Source organism: Solenopsis invicta, chromosome 1, assembly GCF_016802725.1.
Source record: "Solenopsis invicta isolate M01_SB chromosome 1, UNIL_Sinv_3.0, whole genome shotgun sequence".
NCBI lineage: Eukaryota > Metazoa > Arthropoda > Insecta > Hymenoptera > Formicidae > Solenopsis > Solenopsis invicta.
This window is the reverse complement of record NC_052664.1, coordinates 24,911,025-24,931,721: the sequence shown is the minus strand read 5'-3', so window position 1 is coordinate 24,931,721 and position 20,697 is coordinate 24,911,025. Positions and strand designations below refer to the sequence as shown.

The following is a 20,697-nucleotide window of genomic DNA, read 5'->3' as shown; positions in this document are numbered from 1 at the left end:
CTTTGTACAGGTATCGCCTTTGTGTACGCGTATCGTATCATAGGTAGGTAGATAGGTATCGTTTCATTCCTACAGTTCGCTCGTTAATAGCTGGATTTGTAATCGGAGCTGCGCTCGCGCGCTGAACGACATTCGTCGAGAATTGAAAGAAGCGACCTCGCAATTTCAGTTTTAATTGACGGTGTTGCACGATTGCACACGCAACGCTACTCGCGAACGGACCGCTCGTAGATTAACTCGCGAGAACTGACGATTTCTTCTCGAAACACCGCGGATTCGTTTTCGTGAATAAATAATTATCTCCCGCGAGCTGACCTATTGATCAACGGTGGGTGCGCAGCGCCGTTCCGGAGCCATAAATTAAAATCGGAATATCCCATGTGTTACGTCTCCTTCGCCTTTATTCGCCCTCTTAATTAATACCTCGAACAGCCGAGCGAGCAAGTCGCGAACAAGAGACGTAGCGAGCGAATGTACACTTAAACCGCTTGAGATTAATTTATTAGACTATTTCTGTCCACTGCCTCTCTCTGTCGCTCTCTCTCTCTCTGAATTTACATCTTCGTTGTTTACTCGCATCACGTTCCACCGCCGCATACGAGAGTATATTAATTCATTGTGCAGTGCTGGATTTGCTCGGGGCCCCGAACAACGTGCGCTCCTCAAACCAAAATTATCGTGCTTATCCGTTTTTTTTTTATAATTTTATCATCATTAGCTATACGAATGACACATACACTGGAAAAAAGATTTTTATGTTTAAGTGTATTTAGTTTAATATCATTTTCTTGATTTGAAGAAATATTTCCTCCAAGTTTAAAAATAAATTATTTTATACTAATATTTAAGTTAAAAAAATGATGTTGAAACGAACATATTTATTTGAACAAAAAAAAACATTTTTTAAAATATAATTGTATATAAATAATACGATAATCCAGTTTAAATAATAATATGAAACATTTTTCATCCTTTCAGTGTGAATCTTATTCTATTTAAGGCTTAGCAAGTTCTTCTCCTATTTTAACCCTTCTAGCAAGCCCTCCTTTCAAGGGAACTCTAAATTCGCCATTAAGGAAACGACAGGTTGTTCGTCTAAGGGAATTCTAAATTCTCCACCAGCGTCGCTGGCCTTCTCCGAAGAAGACGAGCAAACTCGACTCACGTTCCTGCGCGATTCCGAAAATGCTGCTCGTCCAGCCGGTCACGTTACACGTGCGATGTAACGTGACCGCCATCACTTTATTATTCCGATCTGGTCGTTAACGTCAGATTACTGTCTGCTCGCTATGGTATGCGAGTCGGCGCGACGAATCGTCATAGAGATGAACGTTTCCTTCGGGATAAATACAGTCCGGCACGCGTGGAGTCAGGCTGCGTGTAACGAGCGCGTTATTGTATAACGTAACTCTCTAATTTATTAGATGTCGTTGTGTGAATGCCCTTTCATGAACGCTCACCGAGGTAACGTGCATGTGACGTCACGCCGTATAATTGATACGTAAAGTATACGCCAATGAGATGGCGTGTATCAACGTATATAATTTTAGCGATTTTTTACGAGAACGAAAAATTACGAGGAAAAAAAACGCATTAAAACTATGCGACAAGTGGAAATACGTAGTAGAGGAAAGAGGGGGATCGTGAGATACGTGAGATATATATTGTGAGATACCACGATATATCTCGTGTAACTCGCGTTGAATTCTGAGAGCAACCATTAAAATTACTTTGTTACAGTCTATTTAGATATTGCAGGATTGTCATTAGTGTTAACCGCGTTTTATAAAAGTTGAATTTCAGTTTTGCACATAGTAGCAATTTTTACAGATGTTTATTCTCTACGTAATTTTGAGAAGTATGATAGATATGAATTAGATATGAATTTTTAAATTTTAGTCTAGCGTGAAGGTTGTGAATGTGGCTTTTAAATTATGTAACAGAATTTAATGTGTGCCGTAATGTGTGTATGAATTCGGCATATAAATTTGTATTATGCAGCGAGAGGGATCGTGAGATGGTCGTGAACCATTTGTATTACGAGCGCAAGACCGCTCTTGCGACTTTACAACCTCATAGTAGACACGTTGCATAATGTTCACTCAGCGGCAAAGAAATTATTTTAAAAAGTTATTTTTTAAACCAAAGAAATTATTTTTAAAAAATTTTGTTTTTCAAATAAAATAGATTTTATAAAATGTTCATAAAACTTTGTTCATAAAACTTTATTTTGTGACACTTATTAATGCGTAAGGTCTACGAAGAATCATTAATATGTGATTTGTTTTTTAATTAAAAGTGCCTTTTATGACATTAGTTGGTAGTATTCCACGATCCGCCTGCTATCTCACAAACGCGTCTTTCTTCCCTCTTCGGTAAATTATGTTCGTTCTATATACTCGATAAATCATTACCGATAAGGGTGCTTGGAGCTCTATGGCTAACAAACTGGTGTTGATAAAAATTGTGTCGCGTTAATATTTACTGAGTTATTTTAACAAAAAATGGTATTCCTCTGTTACTAATTACTAATAACTTTTGTTTCATCGTTAATATTAATATATTGCATGCGACTATATAGTGATTTAACACATTACTTCCACAGGAGAACTATCAATTTTTTTTTCTTTATTGCCTTTTTTATTAGCATTTTATGAAACTCAAAATTATACACACGTTTCTTCAAATTTATATTGATCATATTTCGTGTGAAATAGATTAGATAAATTTTATCAAGGAAAGTATGGTTAAGATACAGCTAAACAATGCCAAGCATTTATCATAAAAGGCGCGATGTGTTTCCTACGATGCTATGTTCTCATTGTTTACAATACATGTAACAGCTAGACTTAATCTTTCTTTGTAAACACATGATATCTTAAAAGCTTGTAAACGAGAAATACAATACAGCTTTCAGCAATATAATGTAATCTATATAAAATTAAGTATAATAAAGTATAATATACATTGTATATATGACAAAAAATATATATTATATATTTATAATACATTTAATGTTATGTAGACTATGAATGGAATACATATAGTGACTACGCATTAGTAGATGTGTTTAAGAAAAAAAGTGCAAGATATGTTGCGAATGAAACTATTAGTTTAACTAGTGTTGCATGAATGGAAATTATTGCATCTCCGTGAGTCACTCGGAGACTTAAAGATTCAAACGAATTTTCAATTTTCAATTATTCTGCGTTAAATTTGGACACGTACAAGAAAGTGAAAAACACTGAATTTTTTTCAGATTTTTTGCAGCCCAAAAATTTGTTCAAAAATACTATTGGGCAACAGTGATTCAACTGGACTAGGAAAGCAACGAAGAAAACGTTGGACCACGGAGGATAATTATCTAAAAAATGAAGCTGAAGTAATACTCCTCCATTCTATAAAAAATTGAAGCAGCGAGCATTAAGTATCTGTTAACGAGCGCTATAACATTCCAATTTTGCGCGTTAAGATTCGGACGGATTAAACGGAGTTTAGGGACTCGCGCGATTTTCCCCTTTGGATAATGACGGCCAATTTCGTTGTCATGCGAGAAAATTTAGTTCGCTAATGCGGTTCAAGTGCAATAACGTACCTGATGACCGCGGGAGGGAAGCGGCTGGCAATTGCTTGGACCTCGAGAACGCGCGACGCGCGCTGCGGCTCTCCCGTTCGTTAATCGCGGAGGGCGACACGCACGTGCAGACGTGCCCCCTTCGTTAACGGGGCCCACACCTACGCGTTCGTGACGCGTAATGAAATCGGCGGTTGTGTAGGTAGATAGGAAAACTAAGGTCGCGACATGTCGTTTCTAATATTAGGGCCAGCCAGACGTGCCGTCATTTCCACTGATCTTTACGGCTGTCGTTTGCATCTTAATTCTCATGTGTTATTACCGTTCCCGTTAATTGCGGGAACGTGGCCTCGACGTTCCGGCGACATTTAGAGAAGAAAATATTCACACGTAACACTGGCAAATATATTTACGTGGTAGTATGAACATAATACATGACCAGAACAAAGACACCATATATTATGTTACTTTACATAACGTGCTTATTTATAAATTTCATGATTACCTTGTTTTGCGAACGACTAACATATTTTTTCGTGTTTTACATGAGTTTTAAACGTCATACCGAGAATGAAAGTGCCAACGGTTCAAATACGATGTTTAATTGCATCAAGAACAACTTTAGTCTTCAACTTATCTTTATTTGCCTTTTAAATCTGAAAATGTTGAGGATAAAAAATATGTGTTCTCTCCATATTTACCCAGCGATTCGATTGGTGTAAACATTATAAACATGCGGTTACAATGAAGAAATTCGGTTACATTTAATCGAATGAGACATGCTCAATATATATAATAGTTTTATCTTAATCGCTCGAGCAATGGATTTCAGAAATAAGTCTATCTTCTACACCTACCCTCTTACTTACCATGCATTGACCTGACAAAAGTCGCGCACTCATTGCGCGAAGAAAGAAACGGGGTTAGGGAAGAGAGAAAAGAAGATCAACTTAAGACAAACTTGATCGTTGCTTAATCGTTGATATTTATTAGTTTAACTTCACAAGAGAAAAACATTTCGTATTAAAATATATATATATGCATATATATATACATATACATATATATATAACATTTCATTCCTCAGGAGGGCAGTGTTCTCTATCCGCATTCGAATTGCGCGCGCTCGAAGAGCGAAGAGACGAAAATAAGTAAAAGATACATATATATATGTATATATATATGAATATAAATTTTCTACGCGACCTGGATGCGGCGACGTGTCCTTGTTCTTCGTTCTTCGAGTGTGTGCCGATATAAGCACGGTGCCCTTTTCTCGGACCAGCTACATTATTCTTAATTGCGACGATTGGATCGGTATTGGTGACCGGTGCAATTTCGACGCGTGAATGGTCCACGTTGCATCCTTGCGCCGGCGACCACCACTTTCTTTCTATTGGAGAAGGAAACTCGCCGGAATTGCACCGACCACGGACAACAAACGCACCCGCGAAGACATTCGCCGTACAATGCCGACGACGTGTACGTGATGTACAAGCTACCGTTTCTTAAGCCCTATCGTCATATCGCAGATAGCATATTATCTCTCCTACTCCTACCTATTCTTATAAATTATTGTCGATATATCAATGACGGAGAAAAAATCAAGAAATTCTAACGTATAAAGAAGGCAACATGTGCTTCACCTGTCTATCGATTATTGTGCGCGCTTCTTATCGACACGTTCGAATGAATGCTATACTATTCATCTATATACTTCATGTATCTCTCTCTCTCTTTCTCTTTTCTCCCATAGAGATACTATATATTTATTCTATATATTTTTCCCAGTTTTTTATCTTATCACTGTTGCAGTAGGCGCGAGAACGACTCTTCCTCTATCCTTTTTTCTTTCTCTTCCGGTTGAACAGAAATCGGGCAAGTAATACATATGCATATTTGACAGCACGATATCCTATCACGATGCACCTACCGCTGGAAGCGCCGTATTATAAAATCACGAATAAAAGGAAGCGAGAGTTCTTATCTACGCTCGGCAGGATGCAGGCACTTTTGGTTAGTTGTACGGCGTATGGTTCCGTTACTGCATCTCGACGCGAATGCACATGGCATTAGTCTCCACTCGATCGTACGTAACTGCAGTTTCAGATAAACACTGCTTGCTCAACATTGGTTTCAACATGATCTCCGACGGCTTAAATCAAGCCTGATTAACGGAATGTCGGCGCATCTCTTTTCGCGGAAATTACATTTTTTTTCCCCGCTGTATTGTATTTAGAATATATCTCTTGAGTTTCGAAAATTCTCGATTACGGAGATTACGAATTTCGCGATTGTCGAAAGTGATTTTCGCAAGGTGAAAAGGGACATGTGCAATTCAAAATACTGATTTTTTTTTTTCGTTCAAAAAACGACCGCAGTCTCTTTACTGGAATGTCGATTAGTTACATAGATAGGAATGCATTTTGTACCTAAAGTAAACCAGGCACTTATTAGGCGTAACGCACGTGGCTAATTGACAATCATCATTGCCGCAAGAAGAACGGCGGCAAATAAAGCGAGGCAGAAGGGAAGGACGCCTAACGATGAAAAAGAGAGAGATATGTATATATATAAAATATTATGCGAATCCTAGCGTTCTCCGGCTTGAAAAATGACAGATTGAAGCTTCGGAGAAAGTAACGCGATACGTTACCGGACAATAGCGTTACGTTCGTCGTTAATAATAATTCTATTTCGCGTATACATCTAAAAGTGATACAAAATCACGTGGCGACGTGGAGTGTTTCGATTACCTGGCAGTCTTTGAGCATAGATCTCTCGTTGAAATGTTCTAGATGGCAAAGAAACGAATAATTATAAGAATCGCGTCGCATTTTCTTCCTTCTCCAATAACTTCTTGGAGCTACATCTTTATCCTTATCATTCGTACGTTCCACACACGTTTATCTCCGAAAATGAACAAATGGCTTTTACATGTCCAAGACAAAGCTGACGCATTCCCAATCGGCAGACAATGTTTTTTAAATATTTAAAAAACATTGGGTTGACGTATAAAGCTACAATATCTCGATATCCTGATACACTGATTGATATAGCTTCTAAAAATTTCTGTCTTTAAACTGACTATTGGATCGAGATTTCCTCGAAAAGTAAGCGCGGTTCGCGTTTATGAATTTGATTTGCCTTTCGAGGAAATCCCGATTCAAATATCGTTCATATACCAATAAAAAGATATCAAGAATAATGATGTATTTTTTCGTGTACATTTGTATCAGTGCAAGATTAAGATAAGAGAATATGGGTTGCTGAATGCGTCCAGGTCGATCGTATCAGTTTCCTAGCTTTAGCGTCTCGCAATTCGAGCACCAGTTCGAGTACGAACCACATCCTGTACGTTTAAATCCTCAAGCGTTATCTTGGTGCCGTTATCTCGATAAAACTTGGACAATTGTCTCGAGCGGCATGAAATCAAGCGGGCTCTGTTAAATCTTCCACGCTCGCGCGTATCTTACGAGGTAGAAAGTATCGCTGACTTCGGCACCGCGACTCGTCACGTTTCGATCTCTCTGTCGAATAATACAAGCGAGTCGGCGTACTCGGCTCGGATAGGAACGCGATATTAGGTATTCCACGTTAGTGGGATGTATCGAAGACAGCGACGCTCGCACGCGGTGTGGAATGTACGAACGGGTAAAAGGTAGCGCTCTTTTCTTTTTTTTTTTCCTTTCGTTTATCTCTACGTATTGAAATATCTAAACTATCACTTGAAATGCGTGTGATGTCGATGGGCGAGTTAACTAAAAGCATATGCTGCATTTCATCATTCATGTAATTACATACAATTGCTTATAAACAACTTGGGTGTCTTTCTTTGAAACATCGACACATTATACTAATCGCCGAATTCAAGATTTATTATACAAATCGCCAGTCTTATATACCATTTACTAAAAAGAAAAAAAAATTAATAATAAAGAGAAAAATCGCAGAAGTATACTCGTAGTAGCGTTGCAGCTTGGTCCCTCGACGCATCACGCTTACATTGTAAGTCCGTATTATAAGAAAGAAGAATGATCTATGACGTAACAACTTGGTCCCCTCAAAAATATACATTAATTTTACGTTGTATAAAAAGAGAAGAGCTGACGCGTTTGAGAAGATGCAAGCGCGTCGATCGTAGCCTAGTTTATAATCTAATTTCTCGGTACTCTAGCGTACAAAATCGCGGACACGTCTTTTTGTGCGTGGAATGACGAAACACGAAGAAGACGTGCGTTAATATCTACGCAGTTACGCATATACACACACACACATACCCATTCAGGCGCATACGGCTCTCCTTCTCTCTCTCACTCTTCCTTTCTTCTTTCTCTCTCGCTCTTTCTACATGCTCACATACATGTACAAATGAATTCTCTCTGTCTTTCTTTCTCACACACATAGCGGCCTACAATGTACATGCGTATTCTTACGACACGCTTCTAGGATATTAGAAAGATCAAGGTGACGGTGGCGTGAAGAAACCAAAAGTTAGATTAGGTTCGCGGAGGCTACCGTCACCTTGGGGGGGCGGCGATCGCGATCGTTTCTCCCCGTGTGAAAGCGATCGAGAACCTCGGGGTTCGCCGGGCGAGTCGCGGGACCGGTATACGAGAACCCGCGCCGGATGTTGAATCTTTCACGTGCCCGCGAACTCCCCACGGTGAGATAAATCTCCCCGCGAAAGGCACGTCCGGTCCCTGCTTTACGCGCTACAGGTTGTTGCTTGGCTCTTGATCCCGCGTCGAATGATCGAGAGACATGACGCTCAGCTCGATATGTAGAAAGAAATAATAATAATAATAATAATAATAATAATAATAATAATAATAGACAGAACAGCTGAGGCGGGAATGGCTGCTGGGATTAGCACGCGAACGCCGTCCCACACTTTATCACACGATCCAAGTCTGCGAGCGAAGAAGGCTTCCGAGAGAGTGCCGGGAGCACTCCCCTTTGTTTTCTTTCTTTTTTTTCCCCCGCTTTTTTTAAGCTCCTTCACACGCATGTTTCTCTCTCTTTGTCTCTCTCTCTCTCTCTCTCTCTCTCTCTCTCTCCTCGTTTTCGTCGAAGGACACGGATCCCGTTTTTGGGAGAGGGAGGGAGGGGGAGGGGGGCGGGAATGATCGTTTCGAAACGGCAAAGCTCGAAAATATGCGGGCATACCTCCGCACGTATTCGCGCGCGGAGTCAGCGTGACAATGGGAACCCCCCCGGGCGGCAGGCATGCCCCGCACTTCTCGCCGCATATTTTCTTCGTTCCCGTGCATATATTCCTACGAGGCAGGTCGTCGTTCCGTTCCACGTACCTTACCGGAGACGGCGGCGCACGGGTTCGCGCTCCTACGGGTGCGCGCGAGGCTCCGCAGGAATGCAAACCGGCGGCACGAGGGAGGAATGGACGCGCGCGCGCGGCGAGGCGCTTCGCGGAAGACCGGATTTTTCTTTCCTTCTTTTTTCTTTTTTATTCTCCGCGTGTGCGCGATCGCGGAATGACGCGTTCGTGACGAGGGGAGCTTTATCCGCGGCGTTGCGTGTGAGCTCCGCTCGCAAAGTTGCACGCGTGGATGAAAACGGTAACGGTGATGCAGGCCAACAAACTGGCCTCCGATCCTCGCGTCCACGACGCGGTGCTTTCGTGCCACTTTGAAAGGAAGATGAAAGAACACCGTTCACCGTAGTTCCTTAAGTCGATTAATCGTCGATTAAATACGCGACAAATGTACACAAAGCCGAGTTAATCCTTTCAACCCTGAATTTTATTCGGAAAAAAAAAATTTTTTTGTTCTGTTATTGTTTCCAATAGTTTGGAAATGGAAACTAATTTTTTTTTTTACAATTTTCCTAACGATTTTAAAGAAATCAAAATGTTATTAAATAAATTATTCATAGTATAAATTGATAAATTATTTATACAAATGTTGACATCTAAATACAACATGTAAATATTAACGTCTAGATGAATTTGAAGATTGTTGCCTCAGCAACGATAGGGCAAGCGAAAGGGTTAAATCGCGAAAAGGCCACGCTGCCGCGTGATCGTAATTAACTGTAGTACGTCATGACAAAAATGATCAGATGACTCAACATGCCTCGTAAGTATATAAAGCAAACTTGTTGCGCTTATCGTGATCGGAGGTTTCATTCATAAAAATAAAAGAGACTAATCCCCCCTCCCCCAGTCTTCTTAAATTAATCTAAACTTTTTTATACGACTAATAAAAAAAACTGCATTCGATTTAATACGACGGTATTTATCACAAAAAAACTGTACGTAGTGTAATTTATACACGAAAAGAAGATCATGCACCCATTACATAAGAATCAAAAATCCGACAACTTGTGTTGCTCATTGCCACATTACGAAATGAAACGCAATTAAAAAAATAAAATTCAAGCGAAAAATGGATGGTAAGAGTCCGACGCGTGACCTGACGTTGGAGTCGCAAATTCTCGCGCGAGGGAATCTGTGAGTACGCCTAGAAGTAAAATAAAAGAAACGGACAAGCGGAATGGGCGGCGTATAAAATCGATGGGAAACTCCACAGGTGAAAGGATTCGAAGACGAGGAGAGTTCGACGCGAAGACGAGGAGAGACGAGGAGACGGGCGGCGAGTTGCGCGCTTTGTCTTCGCCGCAAAACCCAACGTCGAATGGAAGCGTGTACTCGCGCGAAAGAAGAACGGCGAGACATAAAAATCTTGTCCTAACTATCTCAACGGTCCAATTGCATCAACGTTAATGCTGACTTCGACTCGAGATCCAGGTCAGAATTAGAATCGGTAGAGAACAGAGAAATCGATCTAAACTCTACGATAAAAACAGTTAATTATCTATTAGATATAATTGATTAATTATATCCACATGTCTATTAATATTAGATATAATTTAGCGATAAATTGGAAACAAACAAGGTTTTTTTATTAGTTTTGATTCGTCAAACGGTTGACTTAATTAAAATCTCACTTCCTTATCGACGTACAAATTCTAAACAAAATTAACTTTCAGGATTTGCAAATTTTTAATTCATTTGCCATTAATCAAATCAATTTGAAGCATCCCTGATCGGTCACCGTGGTGATTCAAATTTAAATCAATTTAAAGCTAATTCTGATCACTTCGAGCTTTCTTATCTGTAATGTATTATGTATAAATAAAATATGAATAGAAATAAAGGATCACTAATGAAAAACTTTAAATCGGATAATTGTTGATGCAATTGAGCCTTAAAACGCTATAATTTTTCCGATCTTTGTGTCCACGAAATCGGTATGGCTGTGTCTCTCTCTCTCTCTCTCTCTTCCTCTCTGTCTCTTATTCTCATCTCTAGCCTGAGGACGGTCCTACATAGAAAAAAATTAGTATCAACAATTCATGGTTTCATGTATAAGCAAGAATATAAAATTTTGAATTTGATAATCTTAAAAAGACCAAATCAAGATTATTAGCGACAAGTGCCAGATTGGCGATTGGTTTGTTCTGTATCAACTCGGCAAGAACATCGATTCGCTGACCTACAAGCAACGACCTCGCGACTTAGGGTAAACTTTAGGCTAATAACATTGCTTACACGAAGAATCAAAAATTTAACAAATTATATCTATTTAAGATTATAAATTCTTTCAAGATTTGATATTCTTGCCTATATATGAAACAATGAATTGATTTGATACCAATTTCTTTTTTTGTGTATACCGCGTTTGCTTCTTCCCTCTATCGGGAAAAGTATCACACTCGGGGAGAGAGATGAGGAATACCTTCCGGAGTTGTTTGGGAGCGCTCCTTGAAGAGGTCCTTCGCTGTCGTTCGACGTTACACGTTCTCCTTACCCTGGAGCTTGGTCGCGAGATCGGTGATGAGCTGCTTGTAGATCAGCGGATCGATGTTCTTGCCCAGTTGATACAGGACAAACCAATCGCCAATCTGGCACTTGTCGCTGATAATCTTGATTTGGTCGTGCGGCGAGAGACGCGAGCGTGCCCGCAGCAGCACCATACGCAGCTTCGGGCCGAATATCACTGCCGCACGGTAGAGCAAGCTGAGACCGCTCAGGATCGACAGGATGATGAACCAGAACCAGAGAAACACGTAGATCTTCTCATTGACGATATTGAGCGGCAACACGCAGAGTCCGTCGAACTTCTGCACCGAGCCGGACGCACCGTATTTATGGAACGTGCACTTGGTCAACTTCGGGAACACCCTGGACATGGGATCGATACGTTCCTCGGGTTCCATCTCCGTGAACTTGATGACATCGGAGCCGTACGTGGTGAACTCGCCGTCCAGGAAGAAGTCTATGAAAAAGATCTGGCCGACCACGTTTATAAAGTTGAGAATTTCGCAGAGGAAGAAGCGGTACGCGTACAAATTCTGCGAGTGCAGATTCAGGGTGAAGTAGTCGACCAACAATTTACGCCGATCGCTCTTACAGTCCTCGCTGATCACCGGACAATTGAGATCCAGCACCAGCATCTTGATTCTGCCACCCTCCCACGTCTTCCACAGGTAGCGGGGTACGTAGAAAAGAATCGCTTGGAAGAAGAGGCAGAAGCAGACCCACTGATAGTACTTGTGGTACTTGATCTCCTCGTGGCCCTCGATGTGCGTGGCAACCCCTGGACTCACCAGGTCCTTACCGATGATGCCGGTTCGGTCCGGGATCGTGAAGGTCGAGTAGATCCAGCAGTAGGTGTCCATCACGTGTAGCGGTATGTCGTCGACGATACAGTCGATCGGATCACCGATGTACTGCCGGGAGGTCACCAGCAGGGAAAAGATGATGAGTCCGACCACGGTGGCCTTGTAGTGCAGCCGGAACACATTGTTGTCGATACATATGGAATCGAGCTTGAGCAGCCCTTTTACAGAGCCGAATACGTCAAACATGGTGGCGGCTGACGACGCGTCGCGTTACCCTCTTTCCTTTCTCGATCGACTCGTCTCACCCTACGTACGCGCACACACGCGTGTACTGATGCGTCCGATCGCCGCGACCGGTCCGCGATCGCAAACCAAATTCCTCGTTTCGTGCAGCCTCTACCGATGCGCGATGACACCCGTCCCGTCGTGCGCGTTCGAGTCACGCTCGGCAGCTTCCGCGCTTCCTCGTTCTCACTCGCGTAACGCCAACCCCTCAAGGTGGCAGCGGTGGTAGCGGTGGCGGTGACGGCGGTGCCGACGGCAGCCGACGACGGTTTAATTCGTTCTGTCTCGCGTGCGCACACGTGCGCTCACGCTCCGTTACACCCGGAACGGCGGCGTCGGGGTGATCTAGCGTTGACGCGTGCAGCAGCAGCAGCAGCAGCAACAACAACGGGCTACGCTATCGTCGCGCTCGCGTTACCACACAACGACGTTACCGAGCGTCACCGAGCGGCTCTCTGTCGTAATGGCTGCGCTCGAGACGCCGTGCGCGACACAAGCACGCGAGGACACGGCGCGTTCCACAAGCTGCTCCCTTTTCCTTGCCTCTCTTTCTCTCTCTCTCTCTTTCTCTCTCTAGTCCTCCCCCTCTAGCGTCCTCTCCGTCTCACCCGCGCTCTCTCCTTCTCCGCCTTACGTGACTTACGGGCCGATCGGGGACCGAGAACTGTTCGTTGCTTCTGCGGCGCGGCAGGGAGGCTCCGTCCCCCACCTACAATACCGACACTACTCTCCTGCTGCTCTCGGTTCTCGGCTCTCGGCTCTCGGCTCTCGGCGGCTCACCCTCCTAACTCGCTCTCCGTCCTCCTTCCTCTCTACCGAATCTCCGTCCAGCCTCTCGCTCTCGTCCCCCTCGTTACGATCGGCGCACGCTCGGCCGCTCTCGGATTTTCGTCTCGTGCCGCGTTCGGCAGACATCGGCCGGCCTCGGGCACCGTCGTTGCTCGCTTCAACGCACGGCGACATGACTCTCGCATGGTTGTTACCATGGCGACTGGCTACCGATGCCGCGGGAGCGTGGGATTCTCCGGAGCACTTTGATCCACTGTCTGCATCCACTCGCGATTGACGTTAAATCATTGATCCTATCTTTTTTATACCTCTTTAATGCACATTTTGCTATTAGCAACATCTATATTTTCAGTATTGGCTTTACACGAAATATATACTTTCTATATCTCCATTATTGATAGAGTTATTAAATAAAATTTGAAGCGTACGCGAAATTCAATTGAGCCTAAAACAATATTGCATCAACATTCGTTCCCTATAATCGCTACAATATTATTTAATATTAAATAATATTTCTAAAATATTATTTAGTAATAAGAAAAAGTGGTTATACGTCCGCTTCTGATATTATTAAAAATTAAAATATTATACGAGAAATAGTATTATTTATTTCAATATTTTAAATTATCGAGAAAATAACTTTTAAACGTAATAATTATAAAGTTTATAAATATCCTAATAATTCACATTGATCTTTGGCCAAAATAATTCGTAGAACATTTTCATAATATTTTATAGATATTGAGATAATATACCACGAATATTATATAAAAACGAACATCCAACATAAATACAATAATATTGAAAATATTAAATAATAGTCTCGGAATATTATTTTAATAATATTCGTATAATATTGTAGGAATATTGTAGCACTTATAATAGGGATAATGACTTTGCGACAATAAATTTTTTTTTCACGCTAACTAAAAAACAAGGTATATTATTGTAACGATAAAGACGAATTGTAAATCAAAATTATTTTCCAAACAAGTCGATTCTGAAATATTATTTACACATTTTTCATATAGCTTTCACAGATTTTCTCACAAAAGTCCATCTTCTAAATTATAAAAGCTCTGCTTTTTTTTAATTGAAAGTACAAAATTTAACTAAAATTGCAAAGCAAAGATAAACTTGTCTTTAAGTCTATTATCGAACACCTAAACAGAGTAGTAAAAAGAAAAGCTGGAATTACATCAAATTATTCTACCATATTCTTGAAAAGTCCACAAAAAAGCACAAGTGTTTCGTTCACCCCTTTTTCCTTTCTGGGTCAGTGACACAGAATTAATTTCTAGAATCTGACGTAATTCATGAATGAAAACGGGCGAAAAACTGTACTGCTATACTATTTTTTTTTTTACGTGCGCAACATCGCGTGACAAAGCGTGACGTTTGCATGACGCAATGATAATATCTTTATCCAAACGTGGTGCAAAACTCTCACGCCGTTTACTCATGACATTTACTCTGAGAAACGTACGCGGATCTTGTAGCGCGAATACGCGATTAACATTAGCATTATACGGCAGGTAACAGTAGTATATGTGTTGCGAAACATAGTAAAATAAGCAACGGTCGCGTTTCTGAACTCAGGAATTCGAAGGGTCCACTAAATCGCTTTCCCTTCCCGTTCTTTGATTTTCCCAATGGAAAACCTTAAAGAAGAATTTTTTTCTGTTCAGAGCAGGTCAAATGGAAACCGAGTCTGTCGGAAACCAAATCTGTACGACGTCTCTATCCGTTCTTCGGCAGAAGAAAAATTTTTGTTCACCTGACAAAATATTCAACTGACTGTTATGTTGGATCAGTAATTAATAAATTAATTGATTTATTTATTTCGAAAATATTAAAGTGTTCACGTATCAAAGGAATATCCAAAGGAAAACGTTTGACTTCATTAATCAATGTGTTCGAAATTACAGTGTACACGTTTCGGTTTCAATGAATATTTAAGCGTAATCTAATACATTATTATAATATGCATCATTAATATAAGAATATTAATCATGATGTAATTATATTACGTAAATTAGCGTGCTAATTCCACTCATCCTGTGCACCGAATCGTAAATCATTCATGATCATCATATGCCGTTGGGCACGTGTTCCAAATATAGAACTATAGTTCTATATATGTAGTGTTGAAATCTGCGCCACTTCTCTAATTAATTATTCTCGCTAAATCTATATTTAACAGAATACCGCTTAGGCTATCGACGACCGAGTAACAGATAGGGGTCTATATATGTAGTGTTGAAATCTGCGCCGCTTCTCTGATTAATTATTCTCGCTAAATCTATATTTAACAGATTACCGCTTAGGCTATCGACGACCGAGTAACGGATAGGGATACCTCGGCGAGGCGTCGCGTCGTGTATATCATCATTCTCAAGTAACGTCAGCAGGATAACGTTATCTAGCCGCGCAGCCCTATCGTGTTGCGTTGAGAAAGCGTCAGACGTTAAGGTAATAGCCAGCTGTTTGAGTCATCTCGTGGAAGAGCCGCGTCCGAGTATCGTCGTCTCGTTATCTGGCGTTTCAGGTAGGACTTCACTGCAGGCACGGGTTCGGATGAATCAGCGAGCTGTTCCGCGAATAAGGATCTTTAACTCTGGTAGCACCGAGAAGGAGCCGTAAGGACTCAAGACCGAGTCTTCCAACCGAGAATTCTCAAACCGGTTGAGTTCGGCCGATTCAATTTTAGAAGCCGGTCGAACGAAATAATTATTTTACTCATCCGTGACATTATTAGCGGCAAATATATCTTTCGCGTCTGTCGCATTTCACGAAAATTGAATACTTTACACGAACCTTTTGATTGCTTTAGACAACTACAACTTATAATATTCCTTGCAGGTCCGATGCAAATTGAAAAGATCTATCTAGCTATGATAGATAAAACAGCTAGATAAATCATAATCTCAATTTGAAGTCATCGCTAATTTTAACATTTCTTCTAAAACATCTTGTAATTTCCGTCTCGGTGAGCGGCTCTTATCCAACTTTTTACGCGCGACACGTAACTGGGCATTACAATATAATTGTGCGCTGACGGTTAGATATTGATAAGGTTAGCAATTGATAAATATATTAATCGTGAAAAACATAGATAAGCTAAATTTATATCCTATCATGCGATCATTTGGGATAGATATTACAGATGTTCTTATAGATATATGTAATCTGATCCGAAATATAAGAACCATAATATTACAATTATTGAATTTGTAATCAGTGTTATACGTATATGATATCGCTACGTGTGATTTCACACATGCAAGCATGATTCGGACATGATGACGTTTAACTTGGTAGCAGTCATCTGAATTTTTATATCATAACGAGAAAGTAAAAATCAATTACAATAATTTTTTTTTTACTGATTGAGAATTCATATCTATTTTTACTTTTTATTACCTTTTATTAAAAAATATTAATATGCACACAATATATTAATTAATAATAGTGACTTTTAATGAGCTTTTTTAGATGCAAAAAACACATTAAATAATCATTTACATAAAAAAAATCTAAGTAAATGATTAAATACGTGATTCCATTAAGAAATAACATGTTCTTGAATTAATATTAAATTTAAATAAATTTAAATAAATTTAAATATTTGTTTTGGTCGGTCTCTTCTTTGCTTAATTAAAAGTTGTCGATGTTTTGTTTAACATTGATTTAGAAATTATATATTTATCAATATTTCTTGTTGTAAATTTATAAATATAAGAATATACCAGGTGACATCATTATAATGATGTCGATTATTTTTTCTAGAAATAATCCAAAAAACTGTCTAATACATTGTAATATTACTAAAAAAATATATTTATTAAGAATATATTTATTAAAAGAATATTTAAAAAAGTGTAGCTGCGTAGGCACGACTTTAATGCCACCTTAAGTATGATTATTACGATTAATATAGATAAAACTCGATGGAATGTATCAGATAACGTTGCTAAATTTTAGTATGAGCTGTATAATAATGATTCATTATTTTACGTTTTATAAGAAAGTAATGAATTTATGTATATTTATACTAGTTACAGTAGGTGTGTGCCCAAGGACGGTCCTGTGGCGCAACGGATAACGCGTCTGACTACGGATCAGAAGATTCCAGGTTCGAATCCTGGCAGGATCGTAAATATTTTTTCTCACTTTTTTTTGCTTGATTTCAATTTTATTTTAAAAAGGTCGTAAGACAAGAATTTTTTATCTTTATTGAAACGTAGTTTATAGTTAAAAATTTGAATATTTTATATTATTTTTAATTTTTAATAAACAATTAAATTTTTGAAGATTTAATTGTTTGTATCTCAATGTTAATTATTATTACTTATTATTAATTTAAAGAAAACAATGTTTTCTAAAAATATTTTTCTAAAAATGGCTAATTAATAGTGCAACTATATTTTTATTCATCTGTTACTTTTATATAGTGATTTTTAATTAAAAATTATATAAATACAGTATGCGTTATTATAATTTATTAACATACAAAAATTATTAGCCAAGTTCATTCTTGGTCGTAATTGTCAAAAACAAAATATTTTATATCGATATACATTTCATTAGCCATACATTCTCATTATTCGAATAAGACCTAAATATTAATGGACGGTACAAGAATAGAAAGCTTTACAATTTGTTACAATTTCTTCATGTTATTATCTAACATAAATATAAATTTTATGTACAGATTAACGATATCGTATTTTTCTTCTACTCTCTTATAAATTGATTAATTATTAATTCAAATATTTAAGAAATTTTGCAATTCCAGAAAAATAAAAAAACATTTTGTAACAAATTGTGATGACATTTTTATAAACCTTCCGATAATATATGATAATTTAGTTAAAAAAATATATTAATTTATCCAACCTTACAATAAAGTTATTAGATTATTTCTTATTGGCATTAAAAATGATTCTTTCATTTAACATCACAACATAATGAAATAATAACAATGTTATTATCTCTTATTGTAAGCTAATTACTTCCAACGTCATCATTCTATCTCTATTTACCTACATTCCATTCTGTTATTCGCTATCTTTCGTTAAAAAGAGGCCGGGTTAAGGAAGGTTCTATCGCATCTGCTCTTGTTTTATATCTGGTATCATAGTCGCGTATGTTTCCGTCGTTATCGCGAATGCAACGCATATAAAAGAATATCTATTTAACGTTTGCGCTCAGCACTAATTGTTGTCGCGCATACTCAGTGGGTCAAATAAATTAACCCATCACCGTTGATTCCTCGCATGCGGGAGTCGATAGTAAGGCGCGCGTAAGCCAAGAAGGGCCATCAAGAACTACAAGAATCCGGCGGCGGCTATTTCAACGTGTAACACGCCTTCGTGTCTATGCCTTCGTGTTAATGAAGAGACGCGCTTCTGATTTTTAAACATCGTCCTGTGATTCAGAAATGGATAAACGAAACGCTACATACCAGATGTAAAAAGAAAGCAATTGATATTTAAATATATTTTGTTAATATATCTTTTCCTAAAATCTTTTCTGTTTTACACATTTATAGATTATGCATACATTTAAATCAAAATAACTTTAACTATTTTATCTTATCGTGAATGACTCTGACTATTTCGTAATTTAATTTTCTCTTCATGAGAAATCATTATACTGTCATCACCGTTAATTGTAAGTCAGATGAATTACAAAAGTATCTTATCGATTTATGATTTTTTAATAAATATTTTAATTTAATTTATACAAAAAGTTTAATTTGTCACTCTAAAGTTACAAGTTTCAACTCTAGATTAAATTAGAAGTGAAAGCTGTAATTAATAATGAAAAAAATATTGCTTTTTATCTGGTTTTGTTCTCGTAAAAAAATTAGAGCTATATCGATGAAACATTTGATGAAAAGTAATTTTAATTTTTATGCTTAACAATTTTGTCTTTTACAGCTTCAATTCTATAACTTTTAATTAAATTCTGAGGGAAAAAACTAAAAAATCCTCTTACTCATGACTTCATACCTAGTGCTAATCTAATCAACATTTATGATACGACAACCATGGCCACTAGTCCCCTTCAAAATTCGAGGTCGGTGATCTTCTCGGTATTTCAAGATACCATGAGAGTTGGTTTGTCTTGAAAAAGAAGCTGCGGTAACCACGTAGCTGAATTCTTATTAACTGTTATCCTACAATTCCATCTATTATGTTAAATATATCGTACAGAATAATTTTACCAATTTTTTGTCTCGAGACATGTATATTTTGTAAAATTATATATATAAAATTATATTACGATATTTATTTTAAATCTGAGATTATAGAAAAAATTTCCAACATATACGTAAAGCAAATTTTATTACTGACTTTCTCTTTCTCTTTTTTGTTTCTTGCTTATATGTATATCATATCATATTACATATACATATTTTTAGCATTTGCATTCTTATTTTTTGTGAAATACAAGTTGAGAAATTGCTTCTATTCATTGAAAGCTATTTTTTTTCTGTAATCCCTGCCCTCGATTCTCGTGGTATACGGTACTCCTTTTTACCCGGAACTCTTTTAAATTCTCGAATGGATGAACTTCATTTGAGATCGTCAGTTTTCGAAGTGGAATTTCGGCAATGCGACACACGCAAACCGCTGCGACTCCGGCCGGCCAGTCGGGCATTTCTATGAATCAGCTCGAGAATTTTTGACTGCGACGGGTTTCTCTTACCTGCGGCCTGCGGGTAGGCGTCGACGCGGCACGATTCTCGATACATCAGCTGGTGCGGGTACCTGTAACTTCTCCCTTCCTTTCTCTCTCTTTCTCTCAGACGGAGAGCGAGCGACGTGCGTGAGGTTCGGACGGAGAGAAAGATTAAGAGAGAAAGAAAGGAGAGAGGGCCGGTTTTTCTGGTTTTCCACCTCCGCAACCTCGTGGTCTCTCCTGCAGTCTTCTCTCGTTACCTTCGCACAATGAGATGCGTACGCGTCTTCACGTGGCCACCCGAATAAACGAATAATAATTATTATTATTATTTACATGAATAATGTATTTTTTCTTTTTTTTTATTATATATGATATGTATATACATATATGTGCATATATATTTTTAGAAAATTTATGTTAATTTAACACAAAATGAATATGTTATAAAGTGACGCACATGTCATGTAAAAAATTAATACAAGTATAAAAAAATGTAACACTTTGGCAAAATTTGGAAACAAATTATGAAAACATTTTTTCAATAAAATTAAAAAGGTTTAATATTTTATTTGATATGAATACACCGCATTAAAATAATGTAGTTTGAAACGTAAATGAATAAAATGTCACGTTTTATTTATTTACATATAAATTGTGTTATTTTAATAATTATAAAATGTTTTTACTGTATATGTTTAGAAAGTCTGTAT

At 38.5% G+C, this 20,697-nt stretch overlaps 1 protein-coding gene and 1 non-coding gene across 2 annotated transcripts; one reads left to right on the top strand and one right to left on the bottom strand.

Moving 5' to 3' along the window:
- Positions 1-4,535: 4,535 nt before the first annotated feature.
- LOC105202050 (innexin inx2) lies at positions 4,536-13,232 on the bottom strand. The gene has a single exon (XM_039448020.1). The coding sequence runs from the start codon at positions 12,464-12,466 to the stop codon at positions 11,390-11,392; it is 1,077 nt and encodes a 358-aa protein (XP_039303954.1). The 5' UTR covers positions 12,467-13,232; the 3' UTR covers positions 4,536-11,389.
- Positions 13,233-17,377: 4,145 nt separating this feature from the next.
- On the top strand, positions 17,378-17,450 carry Trnar-acg. Its single transcript has one exon. It is a non-coding gene; the product is annotated as a tRNA-Arg (tRNA).
- Positions 17,451-20,697: the final 3,247 nt, after the last annotated feature.

Excerpts from the sequence above, each read along its gene's own strand:
- LOC105202050 (XM_039448020.1), bottom strand. The coding sequence starts at position 12,466 with ATGTTTGACGTATTCGGCTCTGTAAAAGGGCTGCTCAAGCTCGATTCC.